The 24,071-nt window shown below is 48.9% G+C and overlaps 11 protein-coding genes across 11 annotated transcripts; 4 read left to right on the forward strand and 7 right to left on the reverse strand.

The window, feature by feature from the left end:
* Positions 1-109: 109 nt before the first annotated feature.
* On the forward strand, positions 110-445 carry N7457_001911 (beta-lactamase domain-containing protein; the record flags this gene model as incomplete). Its single annotated transcript, XM_057172957.1, has 1 exon — positions 110-445. The coding sequence occupies one exon, from the start codon at positions 110-112 to the stop codon at positions 443-445; it is 336 nt and encodes a 111-aa protein (XP_057036860.1).
* A 418-nt stretch (positions 446-863) lies between these two features.
* N7457_001912 (YjbQ family protein) lies at positions 864-1,423 on the forward strand (the record flags this gene model as incomplete). Its single annotated transcript, XM_057172958.1, has 2 exons — positions 864-1,103; positions 1,265-1,423. 2 exons carry the CDS (start codon positions 864-866, stop codon positions 1,421-1,423), a joined length of 399 nt encoding a protein of 132 aa, XP_057036861.1.
* Positions 1,424-1,740: 317 nt separating this feature from the next.
* Positions 1,741-2,534, reverse strand: N7457_001913 (zinc-finger domain-containing protein; the record flags this gene model as incomplete). Its single annotated transcript, XM_057172959.1, has 3 exons — positions 1,741-1,869; positions 1,938-2,105; positions 2,196-2,534. 3 exons carry the CDS (start codon positions 2,532-2,534, stop codon positions 1,741-1,743), a joined length of 636 nt encoding a protein of 211 aa, XP_057036862.1.
* Positions 2,535-2,792: 258 nt separating this feature from the next.
* Positions 2,793-3,545, forward strand: N7457_001914 (uncharacterized protein; the record flags this gene model as incomplete). The annotated part of the gene is made up of 3 exons (XM_057172960.1): positions 2,793-2,861; positions 2,915-3,259; positions 3,309-3,545. The coding sequence occupies 3 exons, from the start codon at positions 2,793-2,795 to the stop codon at positions 3,543-3,545; spliced, it is 651 nt and encodes a 216-aa protein (XP_057036863.1).
* Positions 3,546-4,183: 638 nt separating this feature from the next.
* On the reverse strand, positions 4,184-5,658 carry N7457_001915 (uncharacterized protein; the record flags this gene model as incomplete). Its single annotated transcript, XM_057172961.1, has 2 exons — positions 4,184-4,308; positions 4,464-5,658. 2 exons carry the CDS (start codon positions 5,656-5,658, stop codon positions 4,184-4,186), a joined length of 1,320 nt encoding a protein of 439 aa, XP_057036864.1.
* A 184-nt stretch (positions 5,659-5,842) lies between these two features.
* N7457_001916 (uncharacterized protein) lies at positions 5,843-7,566 on the forward strand (the record flags this gene model as incomplete). The annotated part of the gene is made up of 2 exons (XM_057172962.1): positions 5,843-6,235; positions 6,298-7,566. 2 exons carry the CDS (start codon positions 5,843-5,845, stop codon positions 7,564-7,566), a joined length of 1,662 nt encoding a protein of 553 aa, XP_057036865.1.
* A 230-nt stretch (positions 7,567-7,796) lies between these two features.
* On the reverse strand, positions 7,797-8,609 carry N7457_001917 (putative dephospho-CoA kinase; the record flags this gene model as incomplete). The annotated part of the gene is made up of 1 exon (XM_057172963.1): positions 7,797-8,609. One exon carries the CDS (start codon positions 8,607-8,609, stop codon positions 7,797-7,799), a length of 813 nt encoding a protein of 270 aa, XP_057036866.1.
* Positions 8,610-9,034: 425 nt separating this feature from the next.
* N7457_001918 (Lipase class 3) lies at positions 9,035-11,807 on the reverse strand (the record flags this gene model as incomplete). The annotated part of the gene is made up of 7 exons (XM_057172964.1): positions 9,035-9,243; positions 9,309-9,751; positions 9,819-10,163; positions 10,777-11,045; positions 11,105-11,441; positions 11,497-11,662; positions 11,726-11,807. The coding sequence occupies 7 exons, from the start codon at positions 11,805-11,807 to the stop codon at positions 9,035-9,037; spliced, it is 1,851 nt and encodes a 616-aa protein (XP_057036867.1).
* Positions 11,808-12,751: 944 nt separating this feature from the next.
* On the reverse strand, positions 12,752-13,792 carry N7457_001919 (cleavage and polyadenylation specificity factor subunit 5; the record flags this gene model as incomplete). The annotated part of the gene is made up of 4 exons (XM_057172965.1): positions 12,752-13,047; positions 13,114-13,361; positions 13,422-13,673; positions 13,752-13,792. 4 exons carry the CDS (start codon positions 13,790-13,792, stop codon positions 12,752-12,754), a joined length of 837 nt encoding a protein of 278 aa, XP_057036868.1.
* Positions 13,793-18,550: 4,758 nt separating this feature from the next.
* On the reverse strand, positions 18,551-22,139 carry N7457_001920 (uncharacterized protein; the record flags this gene model as incomplete). Its single annotated transcript, XM_057172966.1, has 2 exons — positions 18,551-21,640; positions 21,705-22,139. The coding sequence occupies 2 exons, from the start codon at positions 22,137-22,139 to the stop codon at positions 18,551-18,553; spliced, it is 3,525 nt and encodes a 1,174-aa protein (XP_057036869.1).
* Positions 22,140-22,624: 485 nt separating this feature from the next.
* N7457_001921 (putative BYS1 domain protein) lies at positions 22,625-23,098 on the reverse strand (the record flags this gene model as incomplete). The annotated part of the gene is made up of 1 exon (XM_057172967.1): positions 22,625-23,098. One exon carries the CDS (start codon positions 23,096-23,098, stop codon positions 22,625-22,627), a length of 474 nt encoding a protein of 157 aa, XP_057036870.1.
* Between the last annotated feature and the right edge of the window lie 973 nt (positions 23,099-24,071).

Below are 24,071 nucleotides of genomic sequence, written 5' to 3' on the forward strand. Positions count from 1 at the left end.
GGTGATCCAATATTTATCCGAGTAGCGTGATTATTACGCTTACCTGCATAACGAGACGCTTCGACAGCTCAATGATGGCAAAACCCCTGTCAAGATTGCGGAGATCAAGATGCCTCCAAACCTCGAGGTGCGCGCCCACCGTCGCGACTATTACGGTTCAATCAACCACAATGTCAAGGCAGTCTATGACAAATATATGGGCTGGTTCGATGGGAACCCTGCCTATCTCTGGCCGCTTCCTCCAGCAGAAGAGGCCATTGAGTTTGTCAAATGCATGGGCGGGAGTGAAGCGGTTCTCGAAAAGGCGCAGGAGTATAGCAAGAACAAGAATCTCCGATTTGCCGCTACCATCTTGGATAAGCTTGTCTTTGCAACTCAGAGCGATCCAAATGAGGAGGGACTGGCGGGGCGCCGAGTACTACCGCTACCCCGATGGTCTGGCTGACGCACAAAGAGCTTGTGGAACTTGTTGGAGCTGCATATCTCGGCAAGTCCATCGGTCTGGACAAGTTGGAAGCGTCTGGGGATGTGGAGGCTTGGGCCAATATCACATTGCTGGTCACAGTACCAAACCCTGCGTTCAGTATTGTCACTCCTTAGACTTGACCACAGTAGTTAGTGGAACAGATATGCCTCTGATTGAGTCTTTCAAAAGCACTCAGCCCCTCCAGAACAGGCTATTCTAGCCTGGGATACACAGTATCCAGGCTGTTTGCAACAGCTGTAAGCCGGGGTCTTGTAGATGGACCTGTAGACCAATGACATCAGAACCCCACACCCAATCACAACGCTATGATTTTCTCTTTTCCCCTCGATATCAACACTCAGCACCTGAGCAGTTTTCCAGCATCTCTCACACCATCATGTCCTGGTCCCAGAAAAACTTCACCCTCCCCGCCCGCAGTCGTGGCTCCTACCTCATCACCGACCATGTGCTCCAAGAGGTCCCCGAGATCCGCGACTACAAAGTGGGCATGCTGAACTTGTTCGTACAGCACACGAGCTGCGCGCTTTCGCTAAACGAGAACTGGGATGATGATGTGCGCGCCGATATGAGCGACGCGCTTGATCGCATTGCGCCCATGGACAAGAAAGGGGGATTTGTACCGTCATTCTGCCGAGGGCGAGGATGATATGCCGGTATGTGTATATAGTGGGGTATTTTGGTCTTAGATGCTATACTCTCTTTGATAGTCTAGCTTTTGACTATATTTCGCGCATTCCTGTCGTATGGTAATCTCGGGAACTGACTCAATTGCGATAGGCTCACATTAAATCCGCGCTCATTGGCGCCTCGGTCAACATCCCCATTACGAACGGTCGCTTGGCAACAGGAACGTGGCAGGGTATCTGGTATCTGGAGTTCCGAACGAGTCGCCACAGCCGCAAGGTGGTCGCGACGATCCAGGGTCAGAAGGCTTGACTGAATGACGGGGCTGAGCGCGGGCAATTGTGATTTATCTAGAATGTCCCGGCTACGAGTGATGTAAGACAAAAACAAGGCACCTGGGCAAACCCGGTGGGTCGGCGAGACGGTCGACATATGACCCTGATTATATGATATCATCCCATATGCAGGTAGTCGAAACAGTACACAAATTTTGAGGACAATGCCATCGTCACACACGATTGAAGGGCAGCGGATCCATTCATCGATATTCTGTACACGGCCTCGGGCCCAAAACCAATTGAAAAACGCAAAGTGTTCAACGCCGATAAAGGAAATCTCATGCTAGTGGTCTATCGCTGCTCCAGGCCACCTTCTGTCACGCGCTGGGACTCGTTCACCTCGGCGGAGTCACCGGTGGGCTCGAGAGGGTAGCTGGTGGCGGGCAGAGACTTGAGGTAAGCGCGGTGCTGTTCGTGGGCCTATAAAGACGTCAGTAAAATATCCAATGGCCACCAACGGGAAGACGGCGGGTATGAAGGGGACATACGAAGGGAACGCCGCAGTATCCGCAAGTAGCGATCTCGGGCTTGTCGGTGTTGATGAAGACCTTGGGGTGGCCAAGAGGGCCACCGCCACCGTCACAGCTGACGACCTTGGACTTTGTCCAGCGGACGGGCTGTCTGTGAATGAGGTCGATAGCGGCATATGGTTGCGGCTAAACGGAAGCAAGTCAGTCTCAGTCCGGGCTTGCTATGCATTGGCAACGCCAATTGCACGAGCATTGTTTCTTTGAGTAAATTCGTACCTGAGCCTCCATGATAGTCTGCTCAAAGCGAGGTCCAACCATAGCTTTCTCACGAGGCTGCTGGCTGGCGGCCCAGGTGGTAGCGCGGTTAGGAGCCTGCATGCTGCGGATACGCTCGCCAACCTCGGGGGATTCCTGAAGGGTGCCAGCGGAGCTTTCAACAGAGTCGTTGGGCACAGCATTGGTAGCGGAGACATTCGGTGTGGGCTTCCGCGGGGTCGAGTCGTTGACTTGGATAGGGTTCTCGTTCAAACGGGGCACGGTGGAGGAGTATGCGCGGACAACGAAGCGCGGGCGAACCGACGCAAAGGTCGCAAGTCTGCGGCCACAGGACATCATACTGGGCAGATTTCCCCGGAGTGGTTGGTTATGACGAAGGACAAAAAGAGCGTTGACAAGGGACTAGGTGCAAGTCGGCACTGAATAATCCGCGAGGTGTGGTTTGGTGGATGGCCACCGCCTGCCGTGTTGAGATAGTTCCACCCTGCACCCGGATTTTCTGCCGCATCGTTTTATTTTGCGAAAGAGGTCAAGCTGTTTGACATCTTTTTTTCGTCAATTCCAGTCCTAAGTCGCATTCAGATCTCACCTTTCACCATGACTGGATCCTCCTCCTCGGCTGGAAAGCCTGAGAAGATCATGTCGTCAAATCTCTTAACCATGAAGGTATGAACGACAGTTTCTAGATCAACCACCGTGCCACTAACGCTATGCTATAGTTCATGCGACGCGCTGCAGCTTCAAAGGAAACCCAGAGCCCTTCCCCTGCTGCCACTTCGCGCAATTCCAAGCGTCCCCGTCTCTCGACCGAAGCTGAAAGTCCTCCTACCTCAGATATGGATGCGATCGCAGCTGCGCTTGCGGCCGAGGAAGAAAAGAGACAGCAGGCTGTCGCACGAGCGGCCGCGGAAGCAGGTGAAACGCACTGGGTTTTGGATGTTCCAGCTGCCCCCCAATCCACTCGACAACCTATGGTCTTAGCAGCAGACTCGCTGGATGCAGATGATGAGGATTATTCCGGTGGACGTCGGTCATATGGCAACTTCAAGCGCAAAGAGCGCCAGGTCAGTGTTCCTTCTCTCGGGTTTAATATCTTGTACTAATCCATCACAGATACAATCTGCACCCAGCAAGGAGGGCAATGAGAATAAAGACCCCATTGTCAACCCGGCAAGTACACAGGATGTTGACAACATGCTCGATCAAGCCAGGGCTAGGGAAGAAGCCAAGGCGAGAATAACACCGCCGAAGCTGTCTCAACTTACCAGTATCTCTGGAACTGGCCGAGTGGCCATGATGGGAGCCCCGTCCTCTGACAGAAAGAAGAAGAAGAAGCGTAAGAGTTACTGATCAAACCATGATGCCGAGCTCCACAATATCTCGGCTACGAACTGAAATGTTTTGAATTGGCGTTTGAGCATAGCATGGATGGCGTCTGGGGGGTTCCATCAATCAATTCTTTTCATCACCACCCGTTATCACATTCTTAAAAACTATCATAACCTCATGAGATAGCTGCCTGTTTCTGGAACATCCCGCGTCTAATTCATGCTCAAGAAGTAGATGTAATATATTATATAGGTACATCCAAGTATAACCCATAATCACTACATGTACTATATACTATCTGTAACTACCCAGTTCCAAGAGAATTTGTAGGCTGCGTGGATGACTCTTGAAGCAGGTGCTTGTGCTGGAGTGTTGACATATATGATGCTTATTCTCCCCTTTCTTTCCTCTTGTCCTACAATCTTGTCAAAATATTCACTGACTTGAATACATAGTCCCGACAGTCTCGTAATTCAACTTCTAAGGTAAATTTAAGATAATTGGTTTGTGTGGTTAACTTGTTATTCCCGGCTGAGAACGGCCATAGCCCTTCCCACCGTCCGATTCCCTCCACTATTGCTGCCCCCAAGAGATTGATCAGCGCTAAGGCATTTCAAGAACTAGGAACAAGGCAGTGCTCCTTGATATGCCTGTAAAATTCATCCCAAGAAGTCGTAGAGAGGAAGCAAATTGGACAACTGGTTGGAGGGGTACATGACCTCTTGGTGGCAAGCAGCTGCACTGCCGACGGGCTGTGTATACCGTGTATATGAGCCATATGCTCCTGTATTCTGTCGTGCCGAAATGTAATCTTCTTGCAGTCTTTTTCCGTACAGCACCAGATCACTTCGTAAATCTCATGTGCTGCCAGATGTCTTTTTAATGCACCCAAGCTCGGGTAACGTGCATCGCACATCCAACACCTATATACTCGCTCACTTTTTTCTCCTATATTTCCATTCTCCTCAAAGAGAGCACTTGCTTGTAGATTTTCATCCTCCCCAATCCTCGTATTTGGCACATATAAGAGAGCAAGTTCCTGTAAATGTCCCGCCACATGCTGCTTGAACGTGACAGAAGGTAGAGAGTCCTGCCTACAAATGGAGCAGTCATAGGAGGTACCTGTAAGTGGGTGTTTCTGCTGAATATGGGCGTACCAACTTCGACGGTTTTCGTATGGCTTATTGGGTGTAGGGCAGTCAGGAAAGATGCATATATAAGGCATAACATCTTGGAAAATGTGTCGTGCCCACGCTTGATCATCGCGGACGGTGATGATATAAAAGCAATACGGACATTCAAATGGGCTTTGATCGATACCGTCTTTGGGAATAGGCGGTATTGGCCGTCCACCTTCATCTGTTCCCCCGAGGAGAGTGTCGCGATATGACGTCTGTGTTATGCCAGACTGTGAGGCCATGTCGTGGCATTGGTTGGTCTCGTTGTATACATCGGTAACAACTGTCTCTGAAAGCACAGTAGATTGCTCATCTTCCGGATCGATGCCTCGGCTCAATTTTGAATGATGTCTCTCACGGTATCTCAGAATGGCCTTTCCCCGTGCCATCATGGAACTAATTCGGTCTATAATCAATTCATCTGCATGTGGGTATTTATGGGATGCATGTTGCCTGGCCCAGAAGATGAATGGCTCGATATCGTTCTTCTGTGTCCCGATGAGCCGATCGTGATGTGCTGGCTGGCGAATAATTATGGACATCTGGTAGAGCTGGGTGATTGCTTCGAGCAGTCCTTGGTGGATTTGTTGTATCTCCGTCATCTCGTGCTCATCTGTTAGGTGTTGGCCAAAATCTTCCGGCCCATCGTCTGCGGACGTAGCCATAGCTGTATCTTCCTCCAGTATCTCTGTGAGATCTAGAAGAAGCTCTTTTATTCGCCTCAAGAGCGACATGATCTGACCGCTGATATGTGATGCATCCCTCAGCCTGTAATCCAATGAAGACTGTCCAGTCTGGTGAGCGCCGATATTTGCGACCCAGACTCGTAATCGACCCAATTCGTCCCTCCATGCCTGCAATGGGACCTCCTGGATCTTTCCGGCGAGTCCATCCGAAGAAATCAAGGTGTTGAAATCAAGAAGACAACTCTTAACCAACTCTGACACTTTCGCCATCTTCTGCTGAATGTTGAAGCGGGATGCCTACATGACAAGGTGTTTGCGGATGTTTCCCTCGCAGGTCGCTAGGCCACGCACCTGACCGAAGCGGGGTATCATCCAGTTGGTGAAGATGGCAATTCAGCCTCATACTCATGTATCACTCCTTTGATGCATTGGCACCGCCGGGTCGCACTAAACAATGACTGGCATAGAGGCGGCGGGTCTTGCACTTGCTGTTATACCTCTTCTTGTTAACCAACTCGACTCCTATGCCCTTGGCATTGAAAAGATCAAGATTCTACGGCGCTACCGGCGGGAGTTTAGAGGCTATTCGCTGGGACTGGAGACACAACGCGCGGTTTTGTTGAATACACTGGAGAATGCTCTCGAAGATATTGTTGACGACGAGGAAGATATATCAAGACTCATCAGCAACCCTCAGGGTGAAGAATGGACAGATGTGAATTTGCGTACTCGTCTCCGCAGCAAACTGAGTCGAAACTACGATGTGTTTCTGAAGAATATGACTGCCCTCTCGGAATTGTTGGAAGACCTGTCTCAAAGGCTGCGAATTGGGGGTAACGGCAAGAGTGTGAGTTGTTTAACTCAGTCATCCTGGTCTATTGTGCTCTAACCTTGGATTAACTATATCAGGCCAGCCCCGATACCTGGGATCTATGGAAATTCCGTAAAGTCCTCTGCAAGGCGGTTTATGACGATCTCTTAGCAAAGGTTGATGCGGCAAATACAACGCTGAAGCTCCTCGTGGACCAAATAGACCACCGGGAAGCGAGGAAAAAGGGGGGCCAGCCCTGGAGTCCTCTTCTTCAACGTTATCAACGGACACGCATGCACGCAGAACGATTACTTCGAACAATTGTGGAGGGAAACTACTGGCGTTGTAGCTGTATAGAACAACACTGTGTCCAACTCCAGCTCCAAACGAATCCTCTTGAAAATGCCAAAGACCATTATCACACCACTTCCCAGAGTCATCTCCGAATGGTATTTTCCAACAAAATGGCGACGCCCAGCTCTGAAAATACAGACTGCCTGTGGTCCTGCGCGAATGTGGTCTTCAAGCCTTCGCAGGTGCAAGAGGTTAAGGGAGCTATTACTGCATCTGTTCAAGTCCAGAATAGGTCTAGAGTTCGTTTTGATAACAGCACGCTCATAGAGGAGCCATTGGACATCAATCTTGAGCCCCCATCTCTACCGCCGATTCAGGATTTTTGTTCTTCTTTGCACAATCATGAAACACACATTGGTCTACAGGAAACCATCGGGTTCATTTGCAACCAGTTGGATTCCTCTTCCCGATTTACCATGTATGCAGTGAAAAGCCTTCCGGAGGAAGTTCTCCAGAAGCCTTTGCGGGAAGTCCTTTCGGGGATCAGTCGGCGAGATCGGCTTCATATTGCTGCCGGCCTAGCATGTGGTGTGATCCAGTTTTGCGGCAATTGGCTCAAAGCGTCATGGGATAGCTCCGATATTTATCTAGCCGCTGGTGAAGACGGCTCCAGCGTATTGATGGAGAACCTATATCTCTCATGGCCTATTCTTGCTCCCGGTACGAGAAGAGAGAATTGCGATTTTGCACGCTATCCCGGTGTACGGAACAACCTTTTATTGCCTCTAGGCCTCGCCTTGGTGGAACTCTCGCTAGGGAAAGACTTGAGCACGTTCTTTGCGCCGGAAGATGAACATCAGGACCCGCTGGTCACTAGATTTAGGGCTGCATCACGGCTTGTCACGCATGTGTATCTACAAAGTGGTGCACACTATGCAGACGCCGTTCATAGTTGTCTACACTGGCCCGGTGTGAGCTCACTATGCAATGAGGACGGATTTACGGAAAGTGTTTTCGAAGGCATTGTCTCTCCTATATTGAAGGATTTCGTAAATTTCGAGGGCCTCGCATGAAATTACGAACACATCCTGGCCATCGAGTATATCTCTATCCAGCTGGAGAAGATACTTATCTCAATACTCAATATAAACCTACCGAGATGTATCTAGATGATCATTAAATGTCACTTAACAAACCCGCTGTTATCAATTCCTAGAGTAGAACTACTATATGTACAAATCCCGCAAAGCAAAAAGGTATCGTCCGGAATTCCCTCGCAAGAGAAAAAGCAAAAAGCAAAACCTCAAAGCTTTGACTTCTCCTCCTGCTTCTTCTTCTCCCATCCCTTCTGTGTCGCGAAATTCGCAACCAAATTCCAAGCTGCAACTCCGACCCCGACCGGCGGCGCAACCAGCAACGCCCATGCCCACCATCTCGGACTCGATGCCGCAATACTCGCCATAGCCCCCTTCACAGCAACCTCCAGCTGTGACTTGTCAGCATCGTTCCAAACAACTACCCCGCGCGCCGTCGTAGTGCCTCGGAACTCCGCCTGCGTCGCTTTCGTTCGCACATCCCCCTGGCTGCGCACGCGATTCTCTGCATCCTCAGCTGTAAGATGCGCATCGCGCGCCCGCAGACGCGCCATCTGGATCTCCGGGTCGTGTACACCCACCACGATCACCGTTCCGCAGATGAGGTCCATTCCGCTCTCGAATAGAAGCGGTACATCCAGAACGACGGCCCACTGGCCGCGTAGGTAATGGTAAATTAAGGATTTGTAGATTTCCCACCGCACGGCGGGGTGGACAATGCCATTCAGGACTTGCCGGTCGCGTTTGCGTTCTTCTGTGCTGCCGAAGACGCGCCGGCCCAAGGCTGGGCGATTCAGTGGTTTGCCATTCGGGTTTGCAGGCGCATCTTCCAATAAGAGGTCTGGTGTGGTGGGACCGAAGTAGTTGACGATTGCTTTGTAGCCTGCAGTGCCGGGTTCGACTACTTTGCGGGCGAGAACGTCCGCATCGATAATTGGGAGGGAGTAAGGTGGCGTAGAGAGAATATTTGATACGGTCGACTTGCCCGTCGCTATTGAGCCGGTGAGACCGATAATCAGCATTTTGACTTGAGTGTTCAGAGTTGCAGGGAGTTGCAGAGTCGACGTTGCGAATGCGGGGAGACCACTAGCCTCGGCTCCGCATTTGGACGCAGGTCTTATGTACGAGGTAATGTCGAGCATAACTCTACATGTTTCCGGTTTCAACGCTCAATTTCAATCCGATTCACTACGGACGGAGTACCTAGGTAGATATTGCCAAAGGCACCCGGGCTATATATTCACTTGCATAGCTCTGTGGGCAGAGAAGGACCTCGGGAGATTCCTCTTGTCTTGTCTGAGCGACCGGACATTCTCGGCGTGCACTGCAATTTACGAACGCATATACACGGCAATTCAAGACGCCGAACTGATGTCGCAAGCCAATGAGTTGGAAGGGGGACACACAATATAGCGTGTGTGGTTAGGGTCCAAGAGATTCACCAAGTTCAGGTTTCTGGTAATCCTTGTGAACTGTCTTGTGCTTGACCATTCCATCCAACATCAGGCCACCCCTTAGGCAGCGAGGAGAAAGGTGGCAGGGAATAGCGATCATCACAGCCACCCTCCCACGGGCAGGTCAGATCGCACAATCCAAATACTTTACAGTAGCACTCCTGGGCATTGGGGCAATGCACAGGGTCTTTTCCAAAGATCACTAGAGCCAATGTCAGCAAGTTCATCGCAACCGAGTCAAGTTCGCCTGAGCAGAGAAACACATACTATGCCATGAATATTCCATAATCCGCCCACTCAAATCATCTTTCAGTGGCGTATTCACTAACCAGGTGCGGAACCGCTCATAATCACTGCGTGGCCGCTCCAGCACCTTGGCGCGGGACACGCCAAACTGCGCGCAGCATGACACACCCACTTCCTCCGGGATTGGCGTCCCAGGGAACAGCTCCATGAATCCGTTTTTGAAGTATTCGCCGGCGTGGACGTCGCTGCGGTGGGTATCCGTGAGGGGACGGATTTCCGTCGGGCATCCAAGTGTCCACACACATCGCAGGTTGACATATCCTTGCTCTTGTAGATAGGCGATCTGGAAGTTGCGTAGCGGTGGGACACCGTCGTAGTATGGGTCGTCGTTGTGCCATTGGAAACGTTGCGAGTGGATGAAGAGCATTGTGTCCGGTAGGTTCTCGTAATTGTCAATGATGTATCTGGGATCCAACAATTCGAGTCAGTATGGAATCCGAGCGTTCACGCCTTGTCGCATGTCGCACTCACGTCAAATAGACCATCGACTCGCGCCCTTTATTGCGCATCACCGTCAGCGGCGCGTGCTTGTTATCCACCACGTAGATGCTTTTGGGCCAGTCAGGAAAGTACTCCGACAGCCATGACGTGTCATCACTTTTCATGCTGGCAACAATCATATCTTTGCGCTTGCGGACAGCAGGACGAGCCAGCTCGTCCGATTGCTTCGATCCATGTGTCTGCGCATAGGTGCCTGTTTCGGTGCTCACAGGGGATTTCGAGCTTGTAAAGAAGAGCAGGTAAAGAATGAGGACGATGAAGATGGTGAGGAAGATAGCTTTTAGTCGACTGCGACGGCGGGGTCCTTTAGGCCCACTAGGAGCGAACAGCATGTTGAATTGGGGGGGGCACTATGCCCAGTGGTCAGGTCATTGGGAAGTTGAGAGCGGACGGTCAGAACGGGCCAGATCCCCCGGAGCTCAAGAGATCGGTTATGTAGGGAGGATCATACACCTTACATGCCTAGGTAGATACTACCTAGATATACGAAGTGGGATGGGCGGAGAAGGAGTTGATAAGTATATAACGAGGATCATAGGAACGAAATAACGTGTCGCACGAATTCTCCACACAACAATTGCCCTCACGTCTTGTTCGACACAAACATCCAGCCTCCAGGTTATAGCTTCGATCAGCGCCACCCACCAAATAAACCAAATAAACAAGATAAACTCAGAAAAAAACAAAACAAAACAAAATAAAATAAAGCCAACACCTATTCGAAAAATGCAACAGCTAACATGTTCATATATTCATATCTACATATTTTGGCATGCGGATGTGTGGTATGTATAGATCGGGATAGAATGAAGCCAACCCTCAAGACTTGACCATCAGCCCACAATGTACGGAGTATACATCTGACCAATGAATATTCGTTGTCCTACCTAACCCATCCTACTGGCATGCAGCAATATGTCCCAAATACCAGCCGTGTGCGTCGGTATTGGGGTTCAGAGTCCCCGCATTGCCAGTCCTCGCACCTACGCCTTCAATGACTTCAATATCAGACGAGGTGACCTCCACATTGTCGCCGCTGGTAATCCAATACTCCGGGCTGGAATGGCTGAAGCCGACAGAGGCAGGGGGCAACTTGGGCACAAGGTCCTCAGTGTGCGTAACTCGCCAGATACTGCCCTGCTCCGTGATATAGGTAGCCAGCGCCACATTGCCTACTCGTGGCTGGCCATAGGAATACTGCAGTTGCATCATGAGGATCGTCATACACAAGACTGACTGGAAGAGATGGTACTTACCACTTTCGGTGTGTATCCGGCATTTCGGAGCGCTGTACCTCCCAACGTGGCAAGGGCAGCGCCAAAGCTGTGGCCGGTCAGGACCAGCGTGTAGCCTGAATAGGTAGCTTGCGCAGCCTTAATTTGGGATGTCAGGTCATCTTCAACAGTCTTCCAGGATTCCAAAAATCCGCTATGGGCTTTGCAGTCACTGCATAGGCTACTGGCATCGGTAAACCCAAAGTTGATGTTTGCGATCCAAGTACTTAATGTGCGACTGCCTCGGAATGAGACAACGAGCAGTTTGTTCGTCTTGTCGACAGCCAAGAAACCGGCGACATTACCATAGCTGCAGGTCCTGTTGAGTGGTATGAGTGATCAGTCCGTACATGATATCAGGAGTTGGCTCGTACTTATCAAACTCGTATAGCGTGGTTGTATCTGCGGACTCAACCAACGGACAATTGCCTTCTTCGCAAGAGAGCGCATCGCCGGTCGAGTTGTTATTGTTCGTGCAGTATGAAGCTGCAGCCCACTGAGAATATAGAGTCAATTGGCTAAGCACATCAATCGACACATCTGTTGTTTGTGTAAGTCACTGAAGCAATGCATCACAGATGGTGTATACAAAGCGATTCATACCTCGAGGGATAGAACGAGACGGCGCAGCAGCAGCCAACGACACAACAGCAGCAATCCCCAAAGACCGACCAAGCAGATGCATCTTGAAGATCTCTTTTGAACTAGGACTTTTCTCAATGGCGAGGATACACACGATCAGGGAGAGCCTTACAGACACGGCTTCCTATATATATGCCTGACGAACCCACGCAGATCCATATAGATCCCCAAATCTTCCACGAGTCGCAAGCTGTTGGAGCGGGGTAGAAATCCCATTCATCCGTTAAATAGAGTACTTCCAGACTGAGATCTATCTCCGGCTCATGGCGCATATTTCACGCGTGACCGGTGGGATTCCGGTGGGATCGACATAGCATTCATGCAGCCGCTGCGAATGTTCACCAGGAATGTAACCTAGCATGGCCAAGTATCGGGCAACCCCGAGTGGATGCGAGCTCATGGCTCGGAGGGCTTGTGAGGTGCTCCGTCTACGTTAGGGCGTGAGGGGGTGCCTGTGCCGTGCAGTCGTTGATCCGGCGCACGGAGATTATTTCGAACGAGATCACTTGGGTGAAGATGAACATATTGGGCTCGTTGCATACTGGGCGGCAATAGCTTGCAGGGTCGGTCTTTTAGTTCTGCTTGGCAACGGGGTGTTGACGATCTTGTCTCAACTCATCTTGCACACGTGGGTGAGCAACTCGATCTTTACTTGGAGTCACTGCGATATACTAGGCCATCTTGCAACGATATGGTCATTAGAAGCGTAAAATTGATTTGACTGGCTGTCTCGTTCCCCTTTTTTTCGGTCCTTTTTTCGTTTTCATTTTTTTTTTAATTTGAAAAAGAAACACAAGATTGGTCCACCGAGCTTTCGCAAAATAAAAAGAAGAAACCTATCATTAATGATTCCCGATCCCAGTGCCAGTCATGACCATAATTTGTTCGTCATTGCCGCCAGCAAGGATGTTGGCCCGGAGCGTTGCGGTGCTTGGGCGCAAAGCGGTCTTGAATAGGGCTCATAGTTCAGTGTAAACTCACTCCCCACTAGTGGTGGGACTCGATCTTCATTCCCTCCTCAACGCCCGTCATACCGGTATCCTGGCCATCGTCGTTGCCGTCGCCGCCAGCAAGAACTCTGGAACGAAGTGGTGCGCCGGTTGGCATCGGGATACCAGGAGTCACGGAAACGACGTTGTCGTTCTCGTCAACCATTTCAAAGTTGTATCGCGACAGGAGATGCGGAATAGCAGAGAGCTGGGGCCCATAGCGAGCAGTGTTGTCATAGAGCTCAAACAAAGGCACGGCAAGGAGTTTCATGTTCTTCGGGACAGAGAGAACCTCTATGATGAGTTGCTAGTGTTAGCGGTGTTTCCCCAGGATAGATACTACAGCGGGTTGGAGCTCACTCTTCTTCGGCAGGCGAATGAAGTACAACTTCTTGCACTCCTTCGGGCGGGTGACATGGCCGGGCAGGAACGGGTACATGAAGGTCTCGAAGTTAGGTCGCCACCATTGCGCAAGCGTATCGCTAATTTCCCAGTCGTCGTTGACACCTTCACCGGAGAACTGCGAGCCCACAGGGGCAAGGCGCTCATTCAGTCGTTTCTTGAAGCCCTCAATTTCCTCGTCTTCGTGGTCTAGGTAATCGCCGGGTCTGGGCAATATTAGCGGTGGATTTCGGATATGTACAATCGAGCCCTATTCAATTACTTACAGCTTGAAGAATGCATTGGCAATCTGTAGCATCAGCACGTGGGGGTGGTTGTGCTCATGGCACACCAGGATACCCTCACAAGTGCGTCGCATACCGTGAAGGCCATAGTGCTCTTCGAGGCGCTTCAGCCGGGCCAACACCGAGGGATCCTCTTCAGGTTGAGTCTCCTTAGTTCCGAAGGTATAGTTGGACAGGGGATATAGGCGAACAGTCTCCGGCTGCTGTGCGGAGAAGTCCTTGGGCATGATGGGCCTAGAAGGATGGTGTCAGCTGGATCCTGGCATCCGAAGTTGTATCGCCATATAAGAGTATGATCATCTTAAAACGTACGGAATGCCACTCTGGTTAGCAGCCCCAGTATTAGTAGCCATTTTGTCAGGCGATGTCGTTGTTTACAGATCAGGGAGCTCTCGAAGCTACATGGTCTCGCATGTGTTCCCTTATCGCCCCCTTATCGGTAAAATCTACCGCCTTCCTATCTAGTACACGAAGTCTATATACTGCCAGCAGATCAATTCGAAAGCCGTGCATAGCGGTGTGTATTTTACTGGCTTGTGATTGGTTGCTTGCCTCAGGCGGTCTCGGGCAGTTCCAATCTGGGCAGCCAAGGTTGTATAAAAGGGGAGAGATACTATTTGCACACCCCCAAAATCCACCTTTTCGCTATTTGCACACCTGTTTAAACCTTTCTAGGTAAGGTGCCTCTTGGCAACTGATTTCCCTCTGATTTTGTATTTTACGCTGTATCCGCGTAGTACTCTCTGCGCCCCATATACGATATCGACGCCCCCTAGCCACATCATATTTCATACCATATCATGATATCGCTGTTGTAAAAAATGAAGCTATTCCCAGTTGCTGATCCCGTACAAAAAGGGCTGATTTGATGGAGTTTTCAGGGTAGAAATGAGGCTATTCCCAGTTGCTGATCCCGTACAAAAAGGGCTGATTTGATGGAGTTTTCAGGGCAGAAATGGGGGTTTTCAGTGCAGAAATGAGGCTATTCCCAGTTGCTGATCCCGTACAAAAAGGGCTGATTTGATGGAGTTTTCAGGGTAGAAATGAGGCTATTCCCAGTTGCTGATCCCGTACAAAAAGGGCTGATTTGATAGAGTTTTCAGGGTAGAAATAAGGCTATTCCCAGTTGCTGATCCCGTACAAAAAGGGCTGATTTGATGGAGTTTTCAGGGTAGAAATAAGGCTATTCCCAGTTGCTGATCCCGTACAAAAAGGGCTGATTTGATGGAGTTTTCAGGGTAGAAATAAGGCTATTCCTAGTTGCTGATCCCGTACAAAAAGGGCTGATTTAATAGAGTTTTCAGGGTAGAAATGAGGCTATTCCCAGTTGCTGATCCCGTACAAAAAGGGCTGATTTGATAGAGTTTTTAGGGTAGAAATAAGGCTATTCCCAGTTACTAATCCCGTATAAAAAGGGCTGATTTAATCGAGTTTTCAGGGTAGAAATAGGGATATATAGAGTTTTCATAGGGTGGTCATATGACTCCAAAACAGGTGTTAATTTTTAAAAATAGTGCCAATCGACGATTTAGCCGCTAGTTTAATACGGAGTTTTACACTAAAAATATTACATTTTTACTATACGGTATAGAAATGAGATACTATTTAATATAATACGTATAAGACTAAGATCTAATCACCCCCTCCTAGATATTACCTAGCTAATAGCGATCTTATTATCTAATAACTTTGTAGTCTCCCCTTATATAGTCCAATCCTCGTGCCTCCGTACTGGCTACCTCGCCCTTCCTAACCGCCGGATTATCGCAGTTTCCTTAGTACGTATAGACTCAAATCGTGACGGCTCTCGGCGAGTTAACCGCTCAAAGGCTTAAGATACCCGGGATAATAGAAGCTAGGGCTAGGAGCTCGTAGATAGTCGACCACAGGGGCGTATAATATAGGGGTTTTATACTATCCGCTCTAGGGAGTGCGCGTATACCCCCTAGGTCCCGGCTAGTAAAGCCCCTACTAGTTAAATCCACTACTAAGGGTAGAAATTAGCCTAGGAGAGGCTCTTACCACTCTCCTAGGCCTAGTTAATACGGTAAATATATAGTATTCCTCTTATTAATATTAACTACTAAGAGTATATTAATAGAATAGGCTTTTTACTAGTACTATATAGTAGATAGTAATTAAAAACACACTATACCCTTATAATAGCGTCTTTCGAGACTACTATTTTAATAAGTGTAAAGAGAAAGAGGCTACTAATAAGCCTTTAACCTCGCTACTTAGTAAGTTTCTAGGAGATCTCTATAGTCTATCGCTTAATCGTAGACTTAAACGTTTTAGTAAGAGCTAGTAGATCCTTAGTCGAGGCGTTAAGGTCGATCTTTAGATAGCGATGCGTAGACTTAATACGAGATATAGAGGTCTAATCAAAGTGTAGGAAATACTTAGTATAGTACCGTAGGAAGGCCCTACCGCACCCTCGAATCCACTTAGTATCTATATACTATAGTAGTTCGGGAAAGTGGGTATATTTATCCTAGAACCGGAGCTACTAACCCTCTATTCTAGTTTTACTATTAGTATCCTAGGTATAGATAATACTATACTAGTTATCCTTTATCTCTATCTACTATATATTAATCTTAATACGCACTATATCGTTAGTAAGGCGGGTTTCGGAAGGCTAACGGAGGACGTAACGACGGATATAGGGCCTAGTATAACTCTCTATATTATAGGTAATATACTAGATATAAAGTATAGTATCTATATTTAGGAAAGTCTATTGATTATTAGCCTTTTTTCTAGGAAATAGGGTATATAGGAACTATATATAGTCAATTATATTTCGTAAAGCTTATTCTTTATCCGTAAGGATAGTCTATAGACTAATAAGTTTAGTGCTAATGAGCTCGGTACTAGTGAGCTCGGTACTAGTGAGCTAGGTACTAGTAAGCTAGGTGCTAGTGAGCTTAGTAGTACTTACTATACTACCTTAAGAGCGACTAATCTAATTAGTAGTAGTTAGGTCCTACGAGACCGGTAGTCTATTAGTGCTAATACGAATCAGTCTTAGGAGCTTAGTGCTAGTTTAAAAGGATAAATAAATATCCCTTAGCTAACTAAGTACTAAGCGGTATAAAACCTCTTTTTCGTTACTAAGGAATGCCTATATAGCGTAAAAAGTCCTACTAATAGCGGATACACCGACGATATTTAGGAGGGGTATCTTCCACTTATTAGTCTTATACGTATAGTCTATCTATAGGATATATAGATAGGCACGTAGAAGGGTAACGCTAGTTTCGTAGATAATAAAAAGGGTGCTTAGCGAGTTATCAACTATATATACTTAGTAGCGGATATACCAATTTCCATCACGGGGGAGATCCTTAAGGAGAGCTTAGATAGGCGTACGACCCTTAAGATATCGTAGCCATATTCCTACTCGTAGGTTCTCAATATCCCTACTCTATACGCATAATATAGTATCACCATCCTCCGCTGTTTAACGTAAAGCGCCGACGATATACCGAGTTAGTACCCCTTACCGGACTTAGCTGGTGATAGAAGGGAGTATCCGCTAGATTTCCGCACGTCGGTATATCCCTAGCGTAGATAGGTCGGTAGGGGGATATTAATACCAAGAGTCCTCAATCACGAGCTCCTATAAACCTCCGAGAAGTAGTCGACGGCGGAGAGTACTATAGAATATACACCTAAGTACTTTGGTATATCGCTTCCGCTGCCGATCAGTAGGGGTAAGATCATCTCTATATTTACGACTAATACTATAGTAGAAATACACTGCTTTTATATTAGATCTTAACCTCACAACTTCGAATCTATTTAGTTTAGCCCACTCATTAAGTGTGCTTGTTCCTTAGAGAGGGCACTCGAAAGACTAGAAAGGGGGTATGGTTTGGTAGCGAGGGTGCGAAGATGTATCGGTATACTCCATACTAGTAATGGTATATAAAGATGTAAAGATGTAAAGATGTAAGGATATCGAGATAAGATACGGAGTATAGAGCACGAAGTAGGGCTAAATCGTCGATTAGCACCATTTTTGAAAATCAACACCTATTTTGGAGTCACATGACCACTCTGTGAAAACTCTGCATATCCCCATTTCTACCCTGAAAACTCCATCAAATCAGCCCTTTTTGTATGGGATCAGCAACTAGGAATAGCCTCATTTCTACACTGAAAACTCCATCAAATCAGCCCTTTTTGTATGGGATCAGCAACTAGGAATAGCCTCATTTCTACCCTAAAAACTCGATCAAATCAGCCCTTTTTGTACGGGATCAGCAACTGGGAATAGCCTCATTTCTACCCTGAAAACTCCATCAAATCAGCCCTTTTTGTACGGGATCAGCAACTGGGAATAGCTTCATTTTTTACAACAGCGATATCATGATATGGTATGAAATATGATGTGGCTAGGGGGCGTCGATATCGTATATGGGGCGCAGAGAGTACTACGCGGATACAGTGTAAAATACAAAATCAGAGGGAAATCAGTTGCCAAGAGGCACCTTACCTAAAAGGGTTTAAACAGGTGTGCAAATAGCGAAAAGGTGGATTTTGGGGGTGTGCAAATAGTATCTCTCATAAAAGGGAGGGTAGGACTCTCTCCATTGGCAAATCTCATCTGTGAGCGTAGGTTCGAGTCTGAGGGCAATTTTTGCTACCAAAGATGTATACCATGGGCTACTCAATGAAACGGGCACTGCAGTTATCTATCTTCCTAACCCGGGCCCTAAGATCCTTATGGCCTCTAGACACTAGAGCCTTTGGGGTACTGGCCAGCTATCTAACTTCGCTCTGGAAAAGAGGAATCCGAGGCAAAAATAACAGGTCGGATGCATTATTATACTAGACTATAACCGTGTTCGACTCCTTGATATGACATCAGAGCATACGTAGTACAACCCACACTCTATGAAAGGAAGCATCGATATCGAACGCAACGGAGTTGTGTAGGATTACCATCAGGATTCACAAAGATATAGCGGATCTGAATGTCTTTCATTGAATTATTGTGGCATAATTGGCAAGTCACTGTATTTCGAATTAACAAACACCCCAACTCTCACTTGCATGCACCCATCCAACCCAGCACCAAATCTACTCCAAATGTATGCTCTTCACAGCTTCGCATCAAAATCCTCATACACACTCAGGTCTGTTACTGGAGCAGGTCCAGTGCTGACAGGAAGACGTGCCTTGAAGTTGGAGATGTCAGTAATAACAATAGCCTTCGAAGCCTCACCGGCACCATTGGCTGCGCCTTGCTCATCACTAGAACCGAGTCCCAGCTCCTTCAGCTGGGAACCGAGGTTCTTCTCCAGCTTCTGAAGAACGGGCTCAATCTGCTGCTGTGTCAGACTCATCTCAGCGGCAAGGAAATTCTTCACGACAAAGGCAATCTGTGACTTGTCCACCACTTTAGTCTCAACCTCATCGAATGCGGTTGTGAAACGGGCAGCATCGACGGTCAGGCCGGCAGCCTCAAGCTGCTTGCTAAGCGCCTGCACAAGGCGGCTGCGCTGTTCGGCTGGCTTAATCTCCTCGGCCTTTGTAGCTGATTGGGCATTGAGGTAGATAGCGAGCTTGGCACGTGTCGCCGAAGAAGGATCAATGTATTGCTGGTAGAATGCAACGAGATCTGCCTTGGTCAGAGTGCGCACGTTGGCTGCATCAGTTTCGTGCTGCAAGAAATCAAAGTACTCAGATCCGACGTGCGACCAGTACCGGCCAGTCTCAGAGCTCAGGTTCTTGAGTTTCTCCAGACGCTTGTTCACGACGCTGCGCTTGTGACCCTCAAATTCTTCCTCGGGCATCTTCTCAAGGATGGAGCCAAACTGGCGGAGGAAGGTCTCAATGCGTGACTCGAGGTACTCAGCTGTACGCTCACTTTGAATAATGACCCGGTATCCGAGGGTGGTGGCGCTGTAGCGTGCGCCACTCCACACCACATATCCAAGCTGCTCTTTGCTGCGCAGCTGGTCGAATGCAGGTTCATCGGTCATCTGTGCAAACAGCTGGAGCTTCGAACGCAGAGTCTCATCGGAGAACAATCCAATATACAGATAGTACTCAATGCAGTGGTTGACGTTGGCTGGGTCCTTGAGCGATCGGGGATAGACGTAATTGGAACCGGGGGGCAAGGTTATGTTACGGCGCAAGTACCACTGTGATGGAGGGAGAGGGCGACCTCCCAAGACCTTCTCGATGGAGTCGGTCATGCGCAGAGCATCCTCCTTGTATAAGTTTCCGTGGGCTAGGACCTCAATATGAGTCTGTGCAAGCAGCTGAGGGAAGAACTTGACGACGTCATCACATTCAACATGCTCCAGCTCTTCGAGATACTGCTCATTGACCCAGCTACGCTCTGCAAGGAGATACCGGGTGTAATCACCAACTTGGTAGTAGGGTTGCTGGTACTCGGCGTTGCGGAATGCCCGCGTCAAGCGCTCCTTGATGATGTTGAAGCGATCCTGATTAACAACCAGTCCATGCATGGTATTGAGAACTTTGTCCAACAGAGCAGACATCTTGTCGTTGTATCCGCTTACAGAGATATCCAAGCCAAGGATGTTTGCCGAGAGATGGTAATCCAGGCCGGCAAGCTCGGCGTCGTATGAGTATTCATCTAAGGAATCTCTGACCAACTCGCTATACAGCTTTGTTTTGATAAGATTGGCGGGCGTGGCCCACACTAGAGGGTTACGGAGGGTTACCTCAATGGTGGCCTTGGGCACCCAGAAACGATCGTCCTTCTTGAACCACAAACGCACACGTTCATCGTGGCGGATCAGTTTAGGAGTGTTGGCTGGCTCGGCAACTTCCTTCTTTTCCACTGAGAGTCGAGTCGGCACGAACTCGTTCTTGTGAGGCATATGCACGTTGGAAGTACGATCAACTTCGGTCGACTCTTGGGCCTTCTGAAGACCGCTCAAGAATTCTTGCGGGATCTTCTCGACCTTATATTCGGTGCCATACCACTTCTCCTTCTTATCCCATGTACCGGGGAACTCCTGGGACACAATAACCAGGCGGAAGTTGTCGGCCCGAAGATAGCTCAACGCCTTCTTGATCAGTTCAGAGTCAAATCGTCGCAGCAAAGACCCGCTCAACAACCATTCACTGGGCAATGACTTTTGCATGACACTGCTCAATCGGCTGGTAAACCGGCTGGCGGGGGTCTTCTGCTTGAACCGGAAATCGACTTCGGCAAGATTCTTCATCTCATCGAAGATCCATTGCTCGGGCTCGCGTTGCTGGATCATGGCAATATACTCGAATACCACCTTCGCGACTTCCTGATACTGCTTCAGACCCTCAGGAGTTAGGCGCACTGAGATGGTGAAAAATGCCGATCCTGCACAGATAGGCATGGCACCTGCAGACAGACCATTGGCCCATCCCTTGGCCTTGAGGTAGGAGAGAACACTTCCCGGGCCCTCGTGACCAATTAGATGGCTGATGTACCGACTAGGTTGGGTGTCATGCAGGTTCTCTTCATCAAGGAATGGGAAGTACATGTCCATGGAGCGAGTATCCATAACCGGTTTCACGAACACTTGGGTGCACATGTCATTCTCCGTGAAAGGCTGAACATCGTCCCAGCGGTTCTGGGCAAGGTTCTTGTTCTCAACATCAGAGAATAGCTCGGAAACCCACTGCTCTAATGTGTCCAGAGACTCCCGGCCCAAGACAACTAGCTTCGCCCGGTTGGCGGAGTAGTGCTTCTCGTAAAAGCGGATGAACTCACTGCGCACTTCCAGGCCACGTTTTTGTGGATCCTCTTTCAAGGTCTGCAAGTTACCCGTCGAGAAGTGGCTGTAGGGATGCTTAGGGTTTGAGAGAGACTTGTTCAGTTGCATCAACCGCCACAGGTCACTCTGAAGGTTCTTTTTATTTTCCGAATCCACTGCTTGCAGCTCGCGATCTAAGGTCGACTCTAGGAAAAGAGGAGCGACAAAGAACTGGGCAAACCGATCCAATGCACCATAAAGGGGTGATTTTCCATCCGAACCTTTCCCATCTGACAGAACGCCATTGTTTCCATTTGTTGTCTCGGCGGGGGTGCTGTCTCCGCTGGATTTCGGGGCACTAGAGTCACCGGTGGCGGAGACCTCGAAGAAGTAGTTTGTTTCGGTGGCAGCTGTATAGGCGTTTGATGAGCCCGAATGGGACGCTAGGTACTGGTTGTATGCATTTTCTTTGGGATACTAAGTAACAAGGATTACTGAGCATTCATCTCGGCTGGCAAGGGTGGATAGATTGCGGACTTACCTTTTTGGTGCCCATGAATAGCAAATGCTCTACCGCATGAGCCATCCCTGGCATATCATCTTCATCGGAGAAGTTGCCAACATTGACGTTCACCGCCGCGCTGGCCTTATCGGTGTCCGGATCATGGACGAGTAAGGCCTCGAGCTTGTTTGGCAAACGAATAACCCGATACGAACGATCATCAAGCTCCGGTTTCTCCAAGTTCTCTGTGATACGCTCGATCTGGGCCATGATTCGGGGTGTGGCGGTGAGATTAATGGTGGAATGAGAGAATGAGCGGCGGATCGAATGTACGGATGAGAGAATCGGAAAAGGTACGGGCCGTAGGGAATGAGGGCTGGTCACGGAGATGCGTAACAACAGATCGGGATAAGAACGGGTTGACCTGCGAATGAGACGTTTGTGACACAGGTTTCTGGAGGACCTTGGAAGCATGAAGTTGCCAAGGGGAGAGAGGCCAATGACGTGACTGATAAGGTCAATGCGCTGAGCAATTCCAGAGCGTCCAAACACGCGAGCAGATAGATATATATTGGAGTGAGTATGTATATTGTTGATGTGGAAATTGTACACCAAATGAGGGGAATTGTTGTAAAGTCAACCGAAGGCGATGTTGATCGCAGGCCCAGGTATTTTGCCCGAGTGCCTCCCAGGCGGTGATCCTTAGCTCTGGGCAGCCCTAATAAGCGCCCCTATCACCTACGGTAGCGTATTCCCAAGGCAGACTCATCGTTGCTTAGATTCTAGAGCTTGAATGCTTGGAACTATGATATTTCCTCAATATCTACATACATGGGTCCTGAGTCATCCCTCATCGAGGCTCTGTTTGCCTTCCCCGCGACTCGGCTAGTCAACCCACACTGTTGCACTGCCTCCAGCATATCAAGCCATTATACACCCTACGACACAGAGACAGACGCTTAGCACTTGGCTGCACAGAGATGCAAGTTAATACTGCTATCCGAGGTGCAGGTCTTGGTCTGACTGCCACCTGGATTGACACCCTCTGTCCAGCAGATCTTCGAGCAGGTCGTTTCGGAGGGCCGCACGACGATGGTCTTGCCAGAGAATGCATCGCCAAAGACATCTGACAGATCATACCAGACTGTGCCGGGGTCCAGAGTGTAGGCAAAGTTGGTCTGAGGGCTGCCGTCGTACAACCCGTTGTCAACGGTGGTAATCTTCAGGGCAATGCCACCGGAGGCACTATCGTGATGCAGGGCCTCAATATATTTGCCGCCTGCCTGGATAGTCTTCTTGGGGCCGACACTGCCGCCAACGGACCATAGGTAGACGGGATGGTCGCAGTGGTTGGTCACGATGGCGTTACCAACAGCGCTGGCAAGAGGTGCCAGGGCCGCAACGGAGGCAATGACTGCAGTGGGGAAATGCATTCTGGTTGGAATATTGTATATTCAGGTCGGATTATTGGAATCTGATTGTGATGGTGAGAATATCTCTCCCAGGCAGGCTCCAGCATCCTTTATATATATTTCTTCTGCAGGTGGGTTGAGCATTTGCATTGCCTATATGCGGTCTTTTGTTTTGTGACCCGAATATAGACTCGACCCTTAAACAGGGTTATCATTGGAAAGCATCATAGCCTCCCCATCACATCCGAGACATTACATCCCAAATTGATGCAATAATTCACTCAGCAGTGGTCAGGCCATCTATCACCGGACGCGGAGAGGAACAGTTAGGATCTTCCAAGACCCCCGCATCGCAATCCACGGTCAAAGAGATGGAAAGTTCCGGATGTTCTCTTTTTTTTTTTTCTGTTCTGGGATCGATGTCAGAGAATACGAGAAAGTAAAGAGCCACGGGTACAACCAGAGAATACGATGTCTCAGAGCGCTCCGACCCTATCCTTCGATGGCGTTGCTCTCGGCGAGAGTTCTGAAGTGCCAAACGCACGATCACTGCAATTATGCCAAGGATAGATAGGAAGAAAGAAAGACTTTTCCACAGCCCTGAGTGCCCAGGATTTCCGGGGTAAAAAAGTGAGACATCGTTACATTTCAGAGCGCGCAGATCGACGCCACACCAGGAAAGTCACTATACGATGTATGTCCCTCCCAGATGTATACTTACCTTGGTATCTCAATATACAGAGTCGGCTTATTGACGCCTCTTTGTCATGCAGTCACTAGAGCCGTGCAATTGCGCATTCTGGTTGGTGGTGTGTCAGACCAGAGAGGTCTTGTCTCAAATCGCAAGCTCAAAGACCGGAGGATTCCGCACAGGATACATAGAGCTGCCGAGTTAGAGTATAGAGTATCGCTTCGCAAGAAGGGCTCGCGCCGCATACTTTTCTCCCTCTTGCGTCAGTGGCGGAGTCTATGGTAGAGGTCCTTTTGGCGAGAG

Source organism: Penicillium paradoxum (genome assembly GCF_028828445.1).
Source record: "Penicillium paradoxum strain IBT 22861 chromosome Unknown utg000002l_segment0_segment0, whole genome shotgun sequence".
Taxonomy (NCBI): domain Eukaryota; kingdom Fungi; phylum Ascomycota; class Eurotiomycetes; order Eurotiales; family Aspergillaceae; genus Penicillium; species Penicillium paradoxum.